At 39.8% G+C, this 23,808-nt stretch overlaps 2 protein-coding genes across 7 annotated transcripts in view; one reads left to right on the top strand and one right to left on the bottom strand.

The window, feature by feature from the left end:
* The window catches only part of Ctbp2 (C-terminal binding protein 2), a 159,755-nt gene extending 151,381 nt beyond the window's left edge, over positions 1-8,374 (top strand). For all 4 annotated transcript variants that reach the window (XM_013503033.1, XM_005401986.2, XM_005401984.2 and 1 more), the window contains 5 exons: positions 2,819-3,033; positions 3,560-3,690; positions 4,161-4,288; positions 4,640-4,757; positions 7,035-8,374. In XM_013503033.1, the coding sequence (XP_013358487.1) occupies positions 2,819-3,033; positions 3,560-3,690; positions 4,161-4,288; positions 4,640-4,757; positions 7,035-7,203 (761 nt within the window). In that variant the 3' untranslated portion in view covers positions 7,204-8,374. The remainder of the gene's footprint in view (positions 1-2,818; positions 3,034-3,559; positions 3,691-4,160; positions 4,289-4,639; positions 4,758-7,034) is intronic.
* A 264-nt stretch (positions 8,375-8,638) lies between these two features.
* Zranb1 (zinc finger, RAN-binding domain containing 1) overlaps positions 8,639-23,808 on the bottom strand; it is a 57,333-nt gene continuing 42,163 nt past the window's right edge. For 2 of the 3 annotated variants that reach the window (XM_005401989.2, XM_013503034.1), the window contains exons 4-10: positions 23,179-23,332; positions 21,488-21,559; positions 20,656-20,854; positions 15,096-15,216; positions 13,392-13,521; positions 12,955-13,184; positions 8,639-11,810 (exon numbers count right to left, since the gene is read on the bottom strand). In XM_005401989.2, coding sequence (XP_005402046.1) covers positions 11,592-11,810; positions 12,955-13,184; positions 13,392-13,521; positions 15,096-15,216; positions 20,656-20,854; positions 21,488-21,559; positions 23,179-23,332 — 1,125 coding nt within the window. In that variant the 3' untranslated portion in view covers positions 8,639-11,591. The remainder of the gene's footprint in view (positions 11,811-12,954; positions 13,185-13,391; positions 13,522-15,095; positions 15,217-20,655; positions 20,855-21,487; positions 21,560-23,178; positions 23,333-23,808) is intronic. The other variant, XM_005401990.2, reaches the window with a different exon arrangement.

Raw genomic sequence — 23,808 nt, 5'->3', positions numbered from 1 at the left:
TGGTTGTTATATTGCATATTGTTCTCTTCAAATTAATTGCTCAGATTACCAGATATAAAAGCATGCAAAACTGGTCAAAAAAATTTAAGCATTGAGTGTTCCTGTCAATAAACCAATAGACATCAGCAATGCAGTTAATGAAGGTATCCTGTATGTGTGTGTGTGTGTGTGTGTGTGTGTGTATGTGTGTGTGTACAATTTCTCCCCCCTTTCTTTTCTCCTCTCCCTTATCCCAGTTCTTCTTTCCTTTTGAGGAGTTTCTTTCCCTTTCACAAAATCTATTGTACCTTTTGGGTTTTATTTACTTTTTCATATTCTTACACTAGGGAGACAATACCATGTTTACACATGCATGTCTGCTTTGTTTCACTTATGAGAATGGTTTCAAGTTGCATCCATTTACCTACAAAAGCCTCAAGTTTATCTTTCTTTATAGCTGAGTAGTATTTCATTGTACAAAAATACCACATCTTTTTTATTGATTCCTCAGTTAATGGGCATTTGGGTTGTTTCCAAGATTTAGCTGTGACAAGTTGCGCTGCTATAAACATGAGCGCACATATATTGCTGTTTGGTTTTTGTTTGGTGTTGTGTTTTGTTTTGTTTTGTTTTGTTTTGTTTTGCACTGGGAATCAGACTCAAGACCTTGCGCTAACCAGGCAGGCATTGCGTGGCCATTGATTTTTTTTTCCCCCCCCAAAGGTACATTTTTTTTTTTTTTTTTGTATTTTTTTTTTTTTTTTTTTTTGTACTTTGGGATAATGAATTGGGGAAGCCCCTCCCAGCTCACCCTGTTTTTTTTCCACTGCTGGAGATTGAACCCAGGGTCTTTGCACGTTAGGGGGAAGCACTTTACCACTGAGCTGTAAACCCCAGGCCCGGAAAGCTAGTCTTTAAAGCCATTTTACTAGGACCTCATCCTGTTTTTTATGGTTTGATGAAATGCAGATGCAGCATGTGCATGTGCTGCAGCACCCTCTGCTGGTGCCCCGCTGGTGATGGGCTGTTTTCTCTGCCAGAGGGCTTCCTAAAGAAGTGGAAGAGAAAGGTAACCAGTGGTACTGATGCTTTAAAAAATTTTACAGATAAAAGGCCTAGACACTTGGGTTCTCTTCTTCAAGACTGTTTCGTATTAGGTTTTCAGTCACAAAATCTCATGGTAAGGTGGAAGGCAGTGAAAAGGTAAGCATTTGAAAAAGGAAAAAACAAACACAAAACCCACGGAGAATGAGTGGCCAGGCCCCTTCACAGCTGTGTTCAGTCTGACCTTTCACTGTGGGCTGCCTCTCTACCCGCTCCCTGATGTGCAGAGGAGGGGTCAGTCTCAGGTCTGAGTTGTCAGAAGTCCAGAGCGTGGGTGAAGCACCCGGCCTGGGTGAAGGAGGCATTTACCCTGTTGAAAATGGACTCCCAGCAGCCACACCATGAGTCCCTAATCCCACGTTTCATGTATGCCAGGACCTCAGTTCACAACCCCAATTCTTTCCATGACTTCGGTCACAAACCAAGCTAGCTCAGAACCAAATCAAATTACCCCACAGGGTCAGCAGTGCACCTAAGCATTGAATTTGATTCCCTTCTTGTCCAATTTGGTTTGCCACCAAAATTGTGGAAAGAATTAATCTTATGAACCAGAGTACCACTAATGTGTCCAAGACAAATCTTCCAGCCCAGCAGCTACCAAACTTCTGTTTCCTCCCATGACTAATTCTGCTTGTTCTGCTGCCCTAGTACCAGGTTTGTGGCTCGTCCCAGGTCTGCTACATCCCAGTGGTGGGGTGACCTGGTGTATACTGGCCCACTGATTGCGTTGTAGCTGTCCTCTTGGTCAGAATAGCCTCTTTAAACCTTTGCCTGCAGACCATAGCATTGTTTCAGTCTTGTCCAGTTAGATCTAGCTGTCAGGGAACAGGGCATTTACCAGCAAGTTGCCCCTCAAACACCATCTTCTTGCTTGAAAGCGTGTGTCTCCCCTTGTTCCTTTCTCCCTGCCTGCACATTTGAACTAGGGTTTTGGGTAAGGATTTAGTTCATGATCTCCCCAACTGAACCCCAACAAGCATCACTTAGCTACTTTGTGTTCAAGCTCCAAAGTGCTCTGGGAAGCAGAAGGCCCTGTCAAGTGGATGGGTGCAAATGGAGTCGAGAGCACCTTCTTGTCCCGTTCAGTGATGTTCATTATAACTTGTGGCATCCCTGTCTGCATGCTAGAGCTGGTTGTGGAGCAACAGGTGCATGCCCTGCCTCTTGGCCAGAGCCACGTTACACAGCCAGTATGTGCTCGTGCTGCACAGCCACGACACTCTGGAACACTGCACCCCAGCAGGAGGAAACCCAGTGTTAATTGTGTTGGGGAACATTCCCTGTCAGATACCAACATAATAAAGCAATGCTGCTTATTTTGAGAGGCCTGCTATGTGAACAAAAAACTAGGGCACATAAACAGGAATGTGAGAATCCTGGGAGAGCTGGGGAGGGGCACAAGAGGCTCATTAGAACATTCTAGCTGAGTAGAGGTTTGAAAAATATCCCTAAGTTTAAAAACAAATGTTCCCACTGTAGCAAATATAAGCACACACTATGGTCCTCACCTAGGACACCCAGGCCCATTTTGGCGTGTGACCTGGGCAGAGGGCATGCGCTGGCCTTGGGCACCATTCTACTTGCGCCTGATTATTCTGTCAGCAGCTGCCAGCTGGGCTGGTGACCTCGGGCCCACTTTAGGACGTGCCAGGACGGCAGGGTAGGGGCAAGCAGCAGCAACGCACAGGGCACCTATAGGAAGCCTCACTCATGTAGACATTTTGTCTCTGCACAGGTCGCACAGGGCAGGCGGTTGCTGTTCGAGCCAAGGCCTTTGGATTCAGCGTCATATTTTATGACCCCTACTTGCAGGATGGCATAGAGCGATCCCTGGGCGTGCAGAGGGTCTACACCCTCCAGGATTTGCTGTATCAGAGTGACTGTGTCTCCTTGCACTGCAATCTCAATGAACATAACCACCACCTCATCAATGACTTTACTATAAAGCAGGTGATTTGAAAATAGTTGTCCTCAAACCCTGTAACACTGACGGCAGATCTTTTAGAGACCAAGTGCCCAGACTGCAAACAAAAACCCACTTAGTCATCACAAAGAGCCAACAGTACTCCTGTGTGTGCTGTTAGCACTCAGCTGTGGGGGCGATGCTGTGGGGACAAGGCTCACATACTGAGGGAGGGCTCTGCGTGCCTGCTGTGGCTTGCATCCCCAAGGTTCACCACCACTGCCCTAGAAGCTTCCTTCCAAGGAGAGCACCTCTGGTGGCCACAAGAGAAATGCAAATGGTTCGTGGACACAGAGCAGCAGAGAGTCCTGGGCCAGATCCCTTACTGAGGGAAGCAGGCAGGTCCGGCCTTCCACCTCCCCTCCCAGATACCACCAAGACTTCCCATCCCCTTCTACCAAACATACCACGGACCAACAGAATTCCTAGTTTGCAGCTTTCCTCTTAAAGCCGTGGTTCCAGAATCTCCTGCTGCAGCTGCATGGTATAACCAGCTTCTCTTTCCTTTCACAGATGAGGCAAGGAGCATTCCTAGTGAATGCAGCCCGAGGCGGCCTGGTGGATGAGAAAGCCTTAGCCCAGGCCCTCAAAGAGGGCAGGATACGAGGGGCAGCCCTTGACGTGCACGAATCTGAGCCCTTTAGGTGGGTGTGCGGCTCATCTCCTACCAGGGTGTAGGGCCCGATTGTAAACTGACCTCTGAACGTGTGGTAGCATTTTCCCAGACGAATCCCTGGGTAGGAAATTCTGGGGATGATGTCTAGTCTCTGCTGTTCTAAAGACTGCAGTATTCTCTTTAATTATAAAGTGATCAGACGGTCCCTGAAGATTAAGAGACAGGAAAGACAAAAATGTCATGGTGGTGGTCTGATCTGTAGATAGACAGGCTTCCTCTACACCCCAGAATCATAGTTCTTGTTAGAGGAAGGCAGCTTGCAGTACAATTGACTTTTCCTTTCCTTTATGGTTGGGTTCTAAAATCCCCAACCCTAATGAGCTATGACACAGAATAATACTTCTTTTATCCATTCAGATAGCCAAGAGTTCTTTTTGAGTGGTGCAGCAGTTGTATTAACCTCTTCGCAATTTACTGAGTTTGTTTCCATTTACCTAGCTTTGCTCAGGGTCCATTGAAAGACGCACCAAATCTCATCTGTACTCCCCACACAGCCTGGTACAGTGAACAAGCATCCCTGGAGATGAGGGAGGCAGCTGCCACAGAGATCCGCCGAGCCATCACAGGTGAGCCCTCCCCCGCCCCAGCCCACTGCTGATCTGGCTGGCTCAAAGAAGTCTTGGCTACACAGCAGAGCGGCTACTAGCCTTGCTGGTTATACCTCTGACTAGGCAGCTGTACAAAAAATTAAGTCAGGTTAATTAAATTTTGTCTGAGCTGGGCTCTGTGTATATAATTTTGTAATAAATTTGAGAGGAAGCCAATTCCCTTTACTCCCAGACAATGTAAGTCTTACAAACTACAAAGGGTGGACCTAGGGTTAGGAGGTTCATTTCTGTTCTGTTTCCCCTCACCAAGTTTAATACTGAACTTGCTGTGACCTTAAAAATGTACATATGAATTAACTTTTACTCTAGGTCGCATCCCAGAAAGCTTAAGAAACTGTGTCAACAAGGAATTCTTCGTCACATCAGCTCCTTGGTCAGTAATAGACCAGCAAGCAATTCATCCTGAGCTCAATGGTGCCACATACAGGTGAGAAGATGAAGTGATTTTCTCTCTCCAGCTAGCGATCATGGGGAGAAAAGCCCAAACCTGGGGGAAGTGGATCTAACCTGGACAGCAAAGATAAAGCGGCCTTCTCAGTGGGAATTGCATACGTTATCCTCCCTCACACTTTTTCCATTGCCCAATTTTGATGAACACACTTTTGGGAAACAGCTTAGAATTAAGAGTTAAGAAATACAGCAAGAATTTCTTTTTTTTTTTTTTTTTTTAATTTTTTCTCCGGTACCGGGAACCGAACTCACGACCTTGCGCTTGCCAGGCAGGCACTTTGCCGCTGAGCTAAATCCCCAGCCCCTCAGCAAGAATTTCTTAAAGAGGGCTGGGATCAGGGGATAGTGCTGTGATAGCGGACTTGAGTAGCCTGCAGGGTAATTACCCAGACTGGACTGACCAGAGTGCTGGCAATTGTGTTTCCCTTGGAGGCCATTATAAAGTGAGGGGCTTTCTTATAGAAAAGGTAAAGATGAGGTCAGTAATTTTATTAGTAATTGTACTTTCTAACTTGACTCTTATCGAAGGAAAACACTGTGACAGAAGAATTTTTAAATCAAGTAGAAACAATGCCCTATCCACACACAGAGATTGCGTATGGCAGTGTGGGCAGCTGGGGTAAAAAGTGTGACTACACTGGGGGTGTATCCACACCGGGCTGGTAAAGGTTCGTTTGTAGAAGTTTCCAAGGCCCCTCCCCACCACCCCCTATTATTGTTGGACTACAGGGAAATAGCTCTTCCATGCGTGAAGGAGAAGAGGTGGATGTGGCTTTTGAGTCCAAGGAGGAGTGTACGGCTTGCCCCAAATCTCGGTTTCCCATCCTTGACAGTACTCCCATTGCGGCCCAGTTCATTCTTGTAGAAACTTGTCCAGTACACTGTGGGGTGTCAGTAGTATCCCTGGCCTCTACCTGCTAATGCCTGAAGCACCTCCCACTCTGTGTTGCGACAGCTCCAAGTGTCACTAAACATTGCTGTGTGCCCCCTAGGAACCACTGGGCCTGAAAGGGCATAGTGTACGTAGTGAAGGCTTAAGGGGCTGTGCTGTTGGCACCAGACCGTGTGGCGATTTGTTTACATTTCATTCTTGTCTTCATAAGCACCACAATCTTAGTATGTTTTAATCTCAGTATTCAGGTTTGATTTCAGTGCTGGGACTTTGCAGTAAATGTTTTGGGTTGCATTTTGGGCAGTCAGCTTAAGACATTCACCATCACTGTAGTCCAAGACTCACAGAGCCTCCAGAACGTTACATGGGCTCTGCGGGGCGCTCAAAAGATGTGGAGGTCCTCCAGATTTCTGACTAGAATCTGGGGAAGGGTAGCTTCAACAGGAGATGCTATCCTCATTACATCAGTTATAAAAGGGGTTTGATAAATTAGCAAACAAAATATGCTGAAGCATCTCCATCAGAAGTACATTTAAGCACATTGAATTAGTTTTGTGCCTTAGAATCGTATTTTCCGTAGGTGGCTAACACAGCATCCCCTCACATTGTCCCTACAGTGTAATATAAGCTAACAGCCAGCATATCAGTTCCCCTTTCCTAGGCTGCCTCCAAAAGAACACACCACCCACCAGCCCAGGAATTCTTTGTAAATTTGGGTAGCAAAGGCTTATACACCACAGACTTCTCACATTTTCTCAGAACAAGGTGCCAGCATGATTGGATTCTGTTATTTTCTGGTGAGTTACTATACTAACTTACAAAGACACTATCAATAATAGCACATCCCACTAGGGAGTAGTTGGGGTATTTTTTTTGTTTTTGGTGATAATGGAAAATGAACCTGGAGCCTGGAACATGCGAGGCAGGTGCTTTACTACTGAGCTGTCTCCCTAAACTTTTAAAAATTTTATTTTCATAGTGTCTTGCTACGTTGCCCAGGCTCAACTCAAAACTTCCTCAGCCCCTCAAATGGAATTATAGGCATACACCACAGGATTGACCTGCTTAACAGCACATTTAACTTTCTGAGACTACTTCCTGCAGTCTGTTGGGGAATCCTAAGTGTCCAAGCATGGGGCCTATTCTCTACAAAATGTTTTTCAAACAAAATATGGTATCGTTTCTCATCTAAAAGCTACAAAATTACTGGCCTAGTGATTACGTTTTTAAGTGAACTAAGCACCAGTGTGTGATCCTTACTTCGGTGGGTAAAGAGGACCACAAACTGTCCCATAATAATGAAAGCAACAAGAGCAGATGTTGTCCTGGACTTACAAGGCCCTTTTTCCGTGTGTTTCTCAGGTATCCACCAGGCATTGTAGGTGTGGCTCCGGGAGGACTTCCTGCAGCCATGGAAGGGATTATCCCCGGAGGCATCCCAGTGACTCACAACCTCCCCACGGTGGCACATCCTTCCCAAGCTCCCTCTCCCAACCAACCCACAAAACATGAGCACCCCAATGAGCAATAGCAGAGAATACTGACAGGTAATCATTTGCATAAACTTGGGACCAAGAGACAGTGCAAAATGGATGAACTAAGAGAAAAGTCTCTGACAGTCTTTTTAACTGATCCTGGACATACACATCCGTGATGTTGCAGTGTTAAAGCTACAAGAGCTAGACAGTTGAAGATGTCTGCTTCCAGAAGCGCTGAAAGACTAGGACGTGACTTATTAACGACCAACTTCTGTTATTGTGTGTTAAGTTTTTCATCTGTGCATCAAATCACAAAGAATAAATAGAGCTTTTTCCTTTATCAGTCCCTTGGACACAGCAGGTCTGAGCAACTTGCTCTAGAATGTTGCATCAAGAGTTCCAAACATCAAAATAAAAAAATGTTAAGAGGAAATCCCCATCTTATGACTCTAGTCCCTTTGGTCTACAGGGGCTCGTTACCTCTTTTTACTAGTAGGAAGATTAAATTACTACAAAATGGGGAGAAAACTGCCTGTTAGACACCTGCACTCCTAGGAGTGAAGAGTCCAGGCTCCTGTACAAAGAAGTGTCTCACATCTGAACTGCATACTGAGCGCGCAAGTTGGTTGTTAGTTCAGTAATACCCTCTGGTGATGCAAAAAAAGTGAAAGAAAAATTATTAAGTTTCACAAGCTGTTTGTACTCAAATATATTTTCTCAGTTTCAGATCCTCAGCTATTTTATTGAGTGGAAAGTCTTGAACTGTAAGGGTTCAAGAAGAATAATGTTGCATTTCCTTATGTCTCAGGAAACACTTTTTATGGTAACTTGTCAGATTGTCTATGAACAAACCCACTTTTTTAGACATTGATAAATTCTTTTCTTCACGTGATATTTTATACAAAAACACTTCAGATGTGTTATTAGATGTGACTGATTTTAACAAATCCTATTAGATTTGTATCAACTAGTTACATGTTCTATTCATAGTCTTTTGTGAATCATTGCCTTTCTGTTTAAAAAGATGGCCTATTTTGAGCCTTTGTATAGGTACATTCCTGTTTTTGTGACAAAAGAAAAACTTTAAACTGTCCCAAACAGAAAAATAATGGCTATCAGAACTATGTTTTGTTTTAGTGTGAGTTACCGTTACTGTATTTGTTTATTGTAAAGGTGGACATTTAGCGTTCAGTGCAGTTTTCAATAAAAAGAAATTAAAATTTCTGTTCTGAAATTCCAGTACATCTCACCAGTGTAGAAGTTCTCTACTTGAGATGTTTAAAGGCAACTACATTGTCAAGTAGCCAATTTCCAACTCTCATTCCTCCAAGGTTCTGTCTCTTCTCATCAGCAGACTCAAGAATGCTAACAATTACCTCATCTGTTAACAGTGATGCTGTGACCTCTCATACAAGTCCATTGTTCTCAGACCAAGCCGTCCTTAAGATGAAGCCATGTATTAAAGCAAAGTCAATTCCAGAAACAAAGTCAACTTTTAGAATTTTGATTTTAATTTACCCCATCCAAAGTTATCTGGCTCAACCATTAATGTAGGAAGGGAAGTAGGCCTTAACTTTTTTTTTTGTTTTTGCCAATAACCTAACAATTATATTTACACAAAGTGTTGCAAAATAATTAACATTAGTTGTTTTTCTGATTGAGAAGTTTAGATTCACTTAATGGATCTTCCTTTTAAAATAGCAGAGCTTTTTAATATTAGTATTACAAAGTCCGGTAATTTCAAGAGTCAAACTCTCTCTGAGCCTTTCTTTATCCTTACCTTCCCATTGAAAAAAAAAAAATAGTGTCTTAAAGAAAGCATTAGGCTGCCTGGCCTTGTGTCCTGACTCATTTTCAAATGGTAACCCCATCCCAACTCTGCCATGAAAAGTCACATTAAAACAACCACATGGAGAAACATGGAAGTTGGGTTATTGGGCTATCAGCCCAAGAAGCAGATAGTGATTACACTTATAATCACTTATCAACCACAATGAATAAGCATAAAAAGGAGGTCTGCATTGTTGGTTAAATCTAAGACAGGATAACTAAGACTCAGAAATAGAGAACGGTAAGTCTAAATCTACAGTGTGCCTGGGTTTTAACTGGATCTTAGTTGCTGACACAGTCCCTTGGACACAAGTGTGTATATAGATGACTTCAAGAAGAAATGAGAACAGAAACCACCACACTGGTTTCACCCTAGGGAAAAAAAAAAATAGATCAATCCACATAATTCCTGTGTTACTGTCCTGAAGACATTCATGTCTGTCACCTAGCTACATACACCTTTGAAAAAGGACTTTGTAATCTTTCTTGGGACAGTAATTATGGCTGTTTAATAGTTCAAGAGCTTAACAGAGCACTGATTTACCAAAAGTTCTGGCCTTTAATAGCTAGTCAGTCTGTTATGAAAACCACTTAAAGCTCCATTCCTGTCTGGAGCCTAGGAAATGGAAGCATCTTAATTCTTTCCCACAGGGAAGAATGCTGTATCCATCAAATGGTATGTGGTCAGAGTCACTGATCATAAACAAATAAAGAGGGAACTGGGGAAAGGACACTCACTGTACTACACACAGGATGATGCTGAGTACTGAACCTGTGATTCTCTGGACAGTGTTTTAGTACAGTGTAGACCCCAGACACCAAGTACTTCTTCCTCTAACTTTTGTCTTTGGCTTCACTGGGGAGGGCAGATTTTGCTTAACAACTGGAAAAGGATCACTGCCCCCTAAAGAACTATTCCTATGCAAGGAGAATGGTTACTACAGATGCTGTATTAAGCAGTCAGGATGGAGGCCTTATAAAAACTTCATTGACCAAAATAAATGCAAACCATACAATTTGTAAAAAAACCACTTAGAATAACATTTACCATTACAATATACCAAAATTCATTTATATGGACTCATATTGTAAAAATAACTTATTTCCTGCAAGTTTTAGCATGCACCAAAATGATCCTTTCATCCTAGAGATGCTTTTTACTGAGTATTCAGAAAAGGAGAAAGACCTTGAAGACATGACATCTCATGGATATTTTTCTATTTTTAGTATCCCAGCATCAAATTTGAGGTTACATACTTTTTGAAACCATCTAAACAGAAAAAGTAAATATTTAAAGGTTTTCACAGCCTTTTTAGCAAATTGAAATGTATAGTATTTGCTTCTTTGCAAGATCATTCCCACTTCAATAGTCTACAAAGTGCTTATCAGGACACTGATCTTGTGTTCCTGAGATAGACCAGAAATTTGCCTACTACTGAATGTATATATACCTGAAGTAGTCAAATAATACTCTTCGTAAAAAGTTTTTCTACCTAAGATTATGCTTTTAACTTTTAATAAGAATGGCCACAATTCACCAACATGCAAAAAAAAAAAAAAAAAAAAATCTCGGACTACATAGAAATTCATCATACAATGCATTTTATCATCTTACTGCATTTTTAAAATCTTTATTCTGTACTGAACTGGTATTCCCAATCAGCCCAAGCAAAGGCATGCCCTTCTAACAGCATTTGCTTAGAGCAGAGGTCCTGTGATGATAAAAGACAGGAGCAATCCAAACACCCTCTGCCTGGCAATTTGGGAGTACAACATTTTGGATGGACTCCAAGTAAACATTTCACACAATCCATTCAGTGACAAGCGAGCCTGTTCCCTTTCCATCCAGGGAATAAATACATACAATTGACTACTGTCCAGAGTCTGGAACAAGAACCCTCCCTTTAAGGGCATTTTTCCAAACAAATAAATAAGTATCTAAATACCAAAAGTGGGCAAATCAGAAAACTAAAAAAGGACAAATAATATGCCTATGTGAAGTTTACTCAATAAAAAACTATTAACTTTTCTTGTAGTTTCTTCCTAAAAGGTTTGATTTTATTTTACAGGGCACAACAGGAACTAAATTAAAATAAAAGTTTATTTTATGTTTAACTGTGGATAATTTGTACAAAGTTTCCAAATCTGAGACTTTTAATGTATAACTGATCTTTTGAGGTGAAAGTAGAATGCCAGGTTCTAATCCAGAGAACATCTCAAAGTAGTAAGGGCTGTCTGCCATGTGCTTTTTGTAAGTGCCCGTGCTGCAAAAAAATTTCTCAGTAATATGAAGATGCTGGTACAACTTTTCCTATTACACAATTTCTCACACAACCACATGCGTTACATTTATAGACAGATTTACAATTTGAAAGGAAAAAGGGTTGTCTTAATAAAATTAGTTTCTGTTTTGTTTTTTACAAACTGTAGTTCAACCAAGGTTCTCAGTCTCCTCATGCAGCAGATGCATTAATCTCCACTGGGTGTGGATCAGAAAGGTATCTGGACATATCCTACCAGATTTGTTTCATTTCACACTGTACACTCTGCTTGGAGCACCACACTAACTTTGAAAATCATCATAGCTCTGATGCCTTGGTCTTCCTGATCTTCATTCATCTTCATCATCTTCATCTTCCTCTCCATCAGACAGGGATGTGCAAGGCCGGATTTGTCGGTATCGGTCAAGCCATTTTTCTACCATCTGTGTGACCAGGGGGTGATTACGCCTCCGAGAACTTTTCTGCATGGCAACTAGAACTCCCCCTTCTGTCACGCAGCAATCTAGCCACTCCCTGAGCAGTTTCTCTTGCTGTTCCTCATTACCTAGCTTTGAGAGGAGTTTGAAGAAAAAAAGAATACACCAGATCAGAGGATAGGAACAACCTAGGGCTGATACTGACAATGAAAAGGCCAAAGCAATAAACTTCTAGCATGGTTTCATCCGACTACCAGTTTTATCATTAAAACTCAGTTTTTCAGATTCAATTTTTAAAAACATCAATGGGAAAATTCTCAGAAAAGGATAGCAGAATGAACACCCTAGAAGGTAATTCGATAGAATAGCAAGAAGCCAATGTTCTAACTGATCCTGGCAAAGAAAATGCCAGAAAAAGAAAGTCACAACTTCAAACACATGACAAGGTAAGTTTACTTGGTAAATTATGTATAGGCGTAAATTGTACAAGTTATGGTCTATGACTTATTTTTCTCAATGTTGTGATTACAAATGTTTATGATTACTAGTATATTGAATAAAAGATCAATAATTTTATATGAATATGGGCTTTCTAAGAGAGTATTCTTTTGTACAGTCTCGCCACTTTCCCTGCCTAGTCTATATAAGCTCTACCTAAGGACAGCCTTAACCAGGCAAGCCAACCCTCTCCTGTTCCAGACCAGCCTGGGCTACAATATGAGCTCAAGAACGCGCCTGTGGGCACCCACAGTACAATCAAGAGCTTTAAAAGAGCTTACAAGCCCTGCTTTGTGCTTAACCCTTCTGACCTCATCTGCCTGCCTTCCTTTACCTATCCCCTTAGCTGCACTTGTTGTGGGAGTTCTTAGAATTCTCTACTACTAGACTGCAAAACTCATATCCCTCCTTAACACCTTCCCTATCACTCTGCTGAAGTCACAAATTCTCTAGGCTCTTTGCTTTTTCTTAGCACTCATCAGTGGAGGGCAAGGACTTTACTCCTTAGGTTCCCTGCCTGATTTTCATACATTAATTCTGTTGTTTTTTGTTTTGTTTTGTTTTGTTTTGTTTCCGGTAGCAGGAATTGAACTCATGACCTTGCACTTGCCAGGCAGGCGCTGTGCCGCTGAGCTAAATCCCCAGCCCCCCATAATGAATTCTGAAAAGGTAAATTTCAATCTACATGACCACAATTTACATAAAATGACAATTACTACAACCACACTCAGAAATTAAACTGGTAATACAGGTAAGATCAACTTGAAATGCTGCTTACCTCCTGAGCAGATAGAAAATGCACATGAAGCAGTTTCCTTTCACTGTCAACCAGAGGCAAAAATGTGATAGTAACATCATCGTCCGTGTTCAGGTTAGCACCAGCACCTCGGTTACCATAGCCATCATTTTCCATGGCAACCAAAGCAGAGAAGTGGCCCCTTGTATAGCCAAGAGCAATCGGACTTTTCCAACAAAAACTCTGTTCCCACAACAAAGGTAGATAAACTCCTGGAAAAAAGACAGACCCAAACCACCAACATTCAGGTGAAAAGAGCCCAGGTCCCTTGCTTCCTATTTACCCATGCCACTGGATACTGTTCTAACTTCTGAGCCATCATCTCATCCTCCCCCATTAATGACTGCTTACGGACATGGCTTTAAACTGTATCACCATACAAAGCAAGACTTCTGAAGTGTTCTTCAATAATGGCTTACCTTGAAACCGAGTATATCCTAAAGTTTCTCCCCGGAAACTCTTATAATACTTTACTCCATAAACTATAATTGGTCGTCTAAGAATATGTGCAAGTACAAAAATGTGTGTCTGTTCCAAACTTGCTCCAGGCTGTAGAGAACAAAACAAACACAGGCAATTTATCCTTAAGATTTATTACCAAAACTGATGTGTAAAAACTAATACTACCATCAGTATACTGTCTCAGCCAGGAGTGGTGGCGCACACCTATAATCCCAGCACTCAGGAGGCTGAGGCAGGAGGATCATTGTTCAAGACCAGCCTGGGCTACAAAGTGAGCTCCAGGCCAGTCTGAACTGCATAGCGAGTCCCTGTCTCCCAAAAAAAGGTATACTCTCAATTTTTTGTTTTGTTTTTCTGAGTCAGGGTCTCACTAGTTCAGACTAGCCTGGAACTTGCTGAGGTTGGCCTTGAATTCACAGCAATCTGTCTCACCATTCGGAATGCTGAAATCACAGGTGCATGCTACCATGGCCAGCTCAATTCATTTAAAAAAAGAAAAAATTAAAACCATTTGACTCTCCCAATAACAAAGTCTTTTAAAAATGTAACAGAAATCTACAGTGTCTATGCACAAGTATCATTCACTACCCAAATTCACCAACTGAATACAGTAGATGTGGATAAATACTGAGTTACCCTTTCTATCCAATCGTAATACTCTGCAATTGCAAGAACCAGAGATTCAGATACAAACAAAGCATGACTGGTATAATCATATCCTAATTAAGTTAACTAGAAAAGATCTACATACAAAGTCTTTTATTTTACACAAAGTTAAATGGCTGTATCACCTAACTCATAAATGGTAATACTCTATCTTCCAGTTAGTGACTAACACAGAGCCATGAAGTGCACGTCTCAGATTAGGTTAGCAGTGAACCCTGCCCTAATGGCCCAAATGGAAGGTACTCAGGGTTCAAATAAACTATAGTGCTTTCTAGAAAAGTCAGTATGTTGTGTACATATCTGAAATTTACAATTCATTATACTGAATGAAATTAGCATGAAACCAAGGGTATAAGAAGAATGACCTCACACAGTTTTGTGTTCTACAGGCTTCATTTACAAAAGAATATAGTAGCAGATATTAAGAAAGTTCATTCCCACATCAATTAAAAGTCATTCCTGGTCTGTCGCAATTAGTTCACAGGAAGGCAGACTGCACCTTTTCCTTTGAACAGGGAAAGGATGCAGCCTCATCACTGGGGAGCATTCTAAAGAACAATGATTTCTCTAGAGCCTGAGAGCTCAGCTCCTCCTAAAAGTGCCTATATTATGAGTACAACGATCCTGGGTAAATCCTCACCTCAGGTCCAGAACAGAGGCAAACCTGCAGGTTTGTAAGAGGAATAAAACTTCCTGTGGGGAGGAATGGAGCGCAATCTCAAGACTACATAATGCTTAGAATCATCACAGTACAACTTTCATTTTGATAGTTCTTACCACGTAAAAGACACAAGTTCTACAGTGAGGACTGACTATGGTAATATATTTGCCAAACAGCAGTGATGCCTAGACCCCAATTCGACTGACGCCAGCCAAGTCAAGTACTTTTGCCTTGTACCACAATACCTCCAACATGGATGCTCAAGTGAACTGAGGAATTAAGGCCATGTGGCTTACCTTTCTCAGAGGAGCAACTAGGTCTGCAGCATCCTTACCTGACTAGCAAGAGAGAGTATAAATGCCCAGTCTTCTTGCCACTGTTCTTCTCTCAAGGAAAAATGTAAACCGAAGCTCTGAGAATACCAAGATTCCCAATCTTTCCAGCGTGTGTAAAACCTAAAAACAACCAAGATGGTAAAATAAAACAAGCCACGTATAAACTACTTTCAATGTTCCAATTACTTATTCAGTGTGGTCTTTAGGGAATTCATGTCAAGAGATTAATTTTACCTCACTTCAATATATTTTTCAAATTAAAAATGCTCTATTCTCCTTGCAAACATCTTAACATATTTTAAGGCAGGATACGATTTACTATCCACCAGAAACTTTCATCAAACATCAAACACTAGTGATGAGAACAGTTACTCTCAATTGTCTGCTATTGGCTTACCAAAAAAAATCTTATAAATGTATCATTACTTATATAAAAATCAGAAAATATCCCATGTATTCATAAGAACAGCAAGATCACAGCCCTAAAATTTCTGCCTACATCTGATGATCACTCAATAATCTAAAAACAAATTAGTGCAACTACAAAAACAAGTCTTGTTTCCTATTTAGTACCTTTCTAAATGCTTCATCCTAGTAAATGAGGGAAATCTAAAAATGGATCACTGACAGACTACACGTATAAAGTAAAATCTATTCTTTCCTTACATCACATAAAATATTAACTAAAACCAGAAGTAATTATGCTCAAAATTGTGGCTCATAGTCTTACAAAACAAACTGTTATGGTTTGTGTCTAAATGTCCCCCCAAAGCCTCATGTGGTCATAGGGTTTTTTTGGAGGTGGCTGAATCTAGTGTGTGGGGCTGATTCATACTGCAATGCTGGGATTAAGGGTGGGTGGTTGTTGGATCACTCCACTGATTGGATTGGCACTGCCCTAATCCTGGTAGACTGGATACAACAGAAGGGACAGAAACAGGCTTGTCTGCTCTCTCTTGTTGCTTTTGCTATCTTCCACTGCCATGAATGGTTGTCCCTCTGCCATGTACCACCTCTGCCTTGGAGCCAGCTATGCACTGAAACCTCATCAAACTGTGAGCTAAATAAACTTTTCTTCCTTTAACCTTGGGCGTCAGGTATTTTGTCTTAGCTTACAAGAAAAGTAACTTAAGATACAAGCCAAGTACAGACTTGAAGTAAATATATAAACATCACATTTTCTTCTATGTACTTCAATTCTAGGTAAAAAGCAAGAAAACAATCTGGGGCTAGATATATGGCAGGGTATATTCCTAACATGTATAAAGCCCTGGGTTCAAATCCCCAGTATCAAATGCATGCCCCCCCCAAATAAAAACAATCTGTTGTTTGTTGTGGAAAGTTCTAACAGTGAAGTTAAATCAAATGACATCACAGGCATCTTTATGGTAATTTAATAGTAACAGGAAAATACAGTAATATATTTTAGAGCTTCTAAAATGAGTTAGACAAGGACTTTTCATCAGCTAAAAAACATTTTTCAGTTAGTCCTAGTGGCACATGGTTATAATTCCACAATTCTGGGAAGCTGGGGCCAGGAGATGGCAAGTTCAAGTCCAGTCTGAGCAAATTAGTGAGATCCAGTCCCAAAACCTTTTTTAAAACAAAAAAAACGGTGGGGGGGCAGGTGTCATGGTACACAATTGTAATCCCAGCACTCAGAAGACTGAGGCAGGAGGATCTCCATGAGTTAAAGGCCAAACTGAATGACATAGTAAGACCCTATCTCAATTAATTCACTGATTAACGAAGGCTTATGTAGCTCAGTGGTATGGCCCTGAGTTAAATTCCCGGTACTGCACCCCCCAAACAATCTCATTCAGGGAAACCAAGGGGTTTTGACTGTTCTCTTTCAATTTTTATATTAATACATTTCTTTTAAATCTCAATGTAAAGTATTTTTTAAATGTGAGTTTCTCTTTTACAATAGCTAAGAAATATATTTGAATGTTTTCGTACCAATGAAATAATTGTTCAAATAATCACTTCCCACACACACACACTAAGCCTTTAATTCAAAAGCAAGCTAGCTCATGCAGAACAGGCAAGCACTCTAAATTCAGTAACATATCAGCACATAACACAGGGGTGCAATTTTGCTGTAACATTCAAAAATCAATTCCATGTTCAGATTGAAGAGCTCAATACTCTCAAGTTAAAATAGTCCCTCAATCCATCTACAACACTCTACACAACTCCAATCAATATCCCAGGAGGATTTTTGTAAAAGTTGATAAGCCAGATCTTAAAATTTTTACTGAAATCCAAAGGCCTCAGAATAGCCAGCAATCCTGAAAAAGAAACACTAAAGTCAGAAGACTTCTGATTTCAGATCTCATTTAAAAACTATAAATAAAAATAATCTCATAATGATATAATAGTAGACATAAATCAAAAGAAGTTTACTTTCATAGTCAAAAATTTTGATATAAAGTGCTAAAGCAACAAGATGGGGAAAAACAGTTTTTTCAATATCTACAACTGAACAATGAGACAACCCTTTTAAAAATGAGCACAAGAGAGCTGGGAACACGGTTTAATCCGCTGAAGGCCCAAAGTGTGGTGAGGGGGGAGACAGATAATGTGGAATGCTTTTTCACCAATGATAATATGTAAATAGTAAGACATCATTAACACATAACAAGATGTTCAGTGTCATCAGTTATTAAGCATATGCAAATCAAAATGACAAACCCTCAGGTACTGGGGATCAAACCCACTGCCTCACACAATGCTAGGCAAGCACTCTCCCACTGACACACATCTCTAGCTCTCTAAAATGTTTGAAAGACATTTCAGTCTTACATTTTATGTATTTGGACAGGTATAGTTATATATTTATTATTTGTCTACAGAAACAGCATTTGTGGCAGTTTATACTGAAAGAGAACGACAACCCAAAGCTACAGGTAACACTAACAAGTAAGAAAAGCAGCAACAGTTCTGTATGAACTGTAATTTTTTACTCATTTATACAGAGAAATCAACTAACATCAATGAAAGGCAAGAACAATACTATATATCCAGTCTTGAGAGCCTGAGTCAACTCAAATCATAGGTATCCAACAGAACTGCACAGCAACACGGACATAAAAATAGCCTACCTTGAAGTAATCGGGGATGAGTTTGCTTTCTCAGTGCTTTCTAGAAATGTTACAGGACTTAAAATATATCTCCTAGTTGATACAGATTATGGGCATAAGGGTACCTACCTCAGCAAAGAGCTGCGTAAAAAAAGAAAAAAAGAAAAAACAAACACACAAGTGCTATGCCGGCTCCACCTTTCCTGACCTAAGCTAATAGCCAACTTTCCACCCCTTCTCATTCTGCCTTGTAATAGTCACACATTGAGCTCTCAGAACCCCTGAATTGATGGCCATCACAATTTCTCTCCTTCCCATTAGCTAATCTCTGTCCTGCCTCCATCCTCACGATAAATACCTGAGCTCACTAATGCTTCTGTTTGCAAGCAACTCAGTTGACAAAAAGGTTCGGCAAAACTTTGCTTATGCCACATCAGGTGACAAACATGACCACAGCCATCTTCCCCAAAGTCATAAAACAAGTTCGTAAAAGGAAGTACCACTGTATAAGGATGTCCCTGTGATCACTATACTCAATGTGGCCCAAACCATCAGGTAAAGGTGTCTCCACAGGGATCGGAAGAAGTGGTGTCAAGCACACTTTGAGGAATCCTGTTTATTTGCCAGCTCCGGGCCCCACTCCTGAAGCATCCTTTAGAATGAGGACCACTTGCTCAAAGTTCTGCTGCAATACTTAGCAGCTGGAAACTAACATCCTTCTTTCTCATTTTTCCTATTTAGACCATTGACTTGCTACTTCAGATACCAGTTCCCTCTTCCTATTTCTGTGCTAGATGAGTAACTCACAAGCACCTCAGAATTCTAGTCCAATCCAAGTATCAGTGGTAACTCTAATACAGAAGGTCACCTACTGCCAGTAAGATAAGCCCTAAACTACTAACCACAAAAGTCTTTGGGAAAAAAAATCACAATTAGGAAAAAAGACATCACCTGCTGAAATTCACAATGTACTTAAGCCTTACAATATTACAACCACAGGAATGACTACCAGGCTGCCTTTTAAAAGGGAAATTTGCAAAGTGGTACATTCACCACAGTTAAACTTCATTAACAGAAGGGACTAGATCCATCTCACTGAGCAGTCACATAACATCAACCAAACTTACAGGGCATATCTGCAAAACCACAATGCCAAAAGACTGCTACCACAGGAACCAAACCAGTCTCACCATCTCAGTGTAGGCACATCAAATTGTCATCAGATTACTGCTTGATAAGCATGCAACTAGATGAGAGGGCGAAGACAGGCTAAAGAGTAACATCAAATTTACCTAGCCAGACAAAACGCCCTCAATAGTTCTTCATACTACTGGGTCAACCCATGGCATCCACCTCCTCTCCACTAAAAGGCAATGAAGCCCTTTTCCTGGACAAAGACTAAATGACTAAGCCATCTACCTGAATGGAACTTTTTTTCTCTATATTACACATCCGGTCAGAGTTACATGTAGGTTTGCCAGCCAGAGAGCTGTTTTGTTCAGGGAATCAAAAAATTTTTTGCTCTATTGTATTATGTTCTAATCTACAATTTAGCTCAAGAAAGTTAATTACATTGATCTCACTTCCAAATTCTAGAGCATTTTCGTGTTTAACAAGCATTCACTATGTACCAAGCTATTCTAGGTATTGTACTATATCTTCTATAATGAAACAAATCAAAATGTCTGTTCTCTTTATATTCTGATTTACTTCATGTAATCCCTAAGCATGATGTCAAAATTTACAACCAGAAAATGCTCAAAAACGCTAAAAAGACACGAGGCTATTTTGAGACAATTGGAGAAACACAACTATTGACTGTATGTCAGGTAACTAAATTTTAGGTATAATAATGGTGTCACTGAGTAAGAGAATATTCCTGTTCTAGAAAGATTAATATTGAAATGAAGAGTAAAACTTTATGAGGTCTAAAACTATTGGGACAGCAGAGTATTTAAGCATGTAGACAGGAACCAGGTAAGCCAAAATATTAACTAGTTAATCAAATGAAAGAGATACTGGGATTTTGTGTAGTTCTTTTTTTAATGTTTGTGAAGGTCTGAAATTTGCAAAAAGTAATCTTGAGTCCCTCCCCTAGAGAAAAATAGCTTAGAAAATAATGTCAATAAGATTATGTTGGCATTTAAGAAATTAAAGTTGAAAATAGGAAATCACTAAGTACTTCACAATTCTGAGCAAACACTTTACCAATAAATAGTTAAAGCTGTTAAAGCTTATGTTGTTTTATTACATAAAAATAAAAAGTTTCCATTTTAAAGGTTCAAATGTTTTCATTTTACAGCTCAGCTAAAAGGTATAAAAGCCCCTGAGATACTCTAAGTGTTTTAAGGTCCAAAACCAAAATGAATTTTTTTCTAGCTTACACAGAAAATCCAACTGAAAAGTATCCCACTCCTATAAGGTAATGATCAAGCAAGTGCAATCCAGGTAGAAACAGTGAAGGATACCAGCTTACCAATGTGAACAGTCATGCAGGCTGTCATGCAGAGCTTTCCGAAGCACCGAGTCCTTGTCATAAATGCCCCAGGTAGCTTGTAGTACTGAGTCAAGTAAGCAGTCTCCTGCAGTCCGGTTCCAAAGAGCATAGAGGCGACTGTCCAAACGTGTGGCCAACTCTAAGGACCAGTTGATAATTGGCGATTCTTCTTCTAACTCTATGGAGAATTTAAATAACATGTTCAACAGAATCTAAATAACATGTTCATTTTCATGCCTATGTAATTACACACTATTCAGTATAGTGGAAAATCTCTTTTTTACATAGAAAAAAAAGGGCTGATATGTAACTTACTACTAAGTACCTAAATAAATTTGATCTACTGAAATATAAACTTTTTGAGTAAATCAAACATCTTGAGGCCTTGGAATTGTTTATTCAATGTTTAAATTATTCATAATTTTATTTTCTTAAAAATGTTTAATATAAAAATGTAATCGCTCTTGAATAAGGAGTAGGAAAACAAATTTTTAAAAATTTTGTATCTTTGTTTATCCCATCACAATTAGGAGTCATAAATAAGCTTTTATCTTCCCCTTTTTCTTTTGATGCTTGGGATCAAACACAGGGTCTTGTGCCTGCTATGAAAGTGCTCTACCACTGAGTTATATATATCCCCAGTCCTAATGACTTCAAGACAGCAGAATATGACACTGCTCTTCAGGACTTTACATCTTTAAAATAAAAATAAGCAAGCTGACTCTACACTGAACTACTCCATACCTTATAAAACAAAGCAAATATTAACTACCAGATAAAGGCAAATCACAGTCATTAATTACATCCTTACCTTTCTGAACATCTCTATCAAGCACCTCATCAAATAATTTTTCTTGGACTGTTGGGGGCAAGTCTTCAATGTCTATAAAAAAAAGACTTAAAAGATGTTTCTTTTATTTCATAATTTAATAAACTTAACATGAGCCTCTAACAGTAACGTCCTCTATAATACTGTAACAACTCCCTTTCCACTGAAGACTGTGGAGTTTTTTTTTAATGTGTACATTTATGTGTCTGGGATATAAACTATTTCTTTCCTGTATTTCATTGCCAAGCCCTGATTTAAAATATAAAGAGCAACGTTTGGACCAATAATTAAATATAAATTTTTATCTTTTCTCTTCTCTTTGTAAGTATATAGACCTGTTACTTTCAAACTTTAGAATTTTCTTATAAAAATTAATGAACTATGTATTTTGTCACTCAGTCTTTTGAAATCCTCCTTTGTGAAAGTAACCTGGAGTAAGAAGCATTACCCTTAAAAATACCTTTTTTTAAAGAAGTATTTTTAGCCGGACATGGTGGCACACACGCTTGAAATCCCAGCACTTGGAGGCTGAGGCATGAGGATCACTGTGAGTTCAGGGCCAGGCTAGCCTACATAGGTGAGTTCAAGGCCAATCTGAACTACATGGTAAGACCCTGCCTCAAAACAAAAAAAATTTCAATTCAAAATAAAAATCTAATCATGACTTGGGGTTAGCTTAAATATAAAGAATACATTTCAATTTACATTTGCTCTCATTTTAGCAGGCTTAGTTATTGTTATCTAACATTTGTAACTTTCTCTGATTATATCTGAATAAAATCAAAACATTCAGATTCCAGAAGGAAGTTTGATTTTAGAAACTTTTGATGTTTGGTATATTTACTCAATGCCAAGTGACAAAAGGTATCCCATCCTGGAAGACACTTTCAACTGCTAACAAATTAGGAAAAAAAAAAAAACAGGGTTCACAAATATAGTAGAAATGAACATAATAAGTGAAAAGAAATAGTATGTTCAAAAGTAACCGTATCTTTAAATCAAATAACCTAACTCTATATATCAAAAGCCCATGTTCTTTTTTGGGGGGTATGGGGAATTGAACTCAGGACCTTGCGCTTGCCAGGCAGGCGCTGTGCCCTTGAGATATATCCCTGGCCCAAAAGCCCATGCTCTTAATTCTGTCTTTTAAATACCAGTTAACCAATTTTAAAATACAGACTTGAAACGGGAAAATTAAAAGCAGACTAAAAAGGCTATTCTAAATAACACCAAAAAAGAAAATGAATGGATAAAACACTTCTTTAAAAGATCTGAGACCCACAAAGAAATCAGTTACTGATAACTAAAGCATTATTTACAAGTAGCCCTTGAAGTGATCACTTCCAGCATAAACAGGACAATCAAGACATTTAAGATGCCCATATAGTAAATAAATTATTTTCTTACAAGACCACAAGTTTCATCTATAAACAAAAAGACACTATAATAAAACAGAAATTTCTTTTTCTTTTTCTTTTTGGTCTTTATTGACACAGGGTCTTGCTATGCAGTTCAGGCTAGCCTTGAGTTCACTCTGTAGCCCAGGCTGGCCTCAAACTCGCAGCAATCCTCCTGCCTCAGCCTCCCCGACTGCTGGGATTACAGGCGTGCGCCACCACGCCCGGCCTAAAATAGAAATAAAAATTTCATTTCACATTAAATTTTGGAGTTACCTGCTGGCAAAGTAAATGTTACAAGGTCAGTTAGAAAATAGCAAGCAAAATCCCCTTTTCTCTGATGAAGAGAGGCAGCTATTTCTCTCCGGATTTGTTCTGTCAGTTCGGGACACACCATTGCTGGAATACATTTTGCTGCTTGTTGAGACACCTTAAATACAAAAGAAGCTTTGCTCTGTACCTCATTTATCATAAATAGAAGAATACAACAGCATTTAAAAGAAATTTCCCAATAATTCAGTTGTTCTTTCTAATATTAAAATGTACAGGGTATTATTTCCTCACCAGCAGAAGTATGTATTAGTACAACTTTTCAGGGATACAGCCATAAAAATGTTTTATCCAGATTCAGTAAAAGGGCCAAGCAGGTGACCCACACCTGTAATCTAGCACTGGGAAGGCTGAGGCAAGAAGATCATGAACATAAAGTCAGGCTGGACTACATAATGAGTTCAAGCCCAGCCTCAACTACAGAACAAGACCCTGTCTCAAAAAAAAAAAAAAAAACACAAAGACCTATAAAATATGTATGTGTAGTATTTTATGTAAAAGTCTGCTGTTCATAAAGGTATATCACAGGAGCAAGAAGGAAGACAGAAAACCTAGATGGACTAACCATGGTGTACC

This window comes from Chinchilla lanigera, unplaced genomic scaffold, assembly GCF_000276665.1.
Source record: "Chinchilla lanigera isolate Chin_1 unplaced genomic scaffold, ChiLan1.0 scaffold00076, whole genome shotgun sequence".
NCBI classification, from domain to species: Eukaryota; Metazoa; Chordata; class Mammalia; order Rodentia; family Chinchillidae; genus Chinchilla; species Chinchilla lanigera.
Note: the sequence above shows the minus strand (reverse complement) of the source record. Positions and strands in the feature narration are given on the sequence as shown.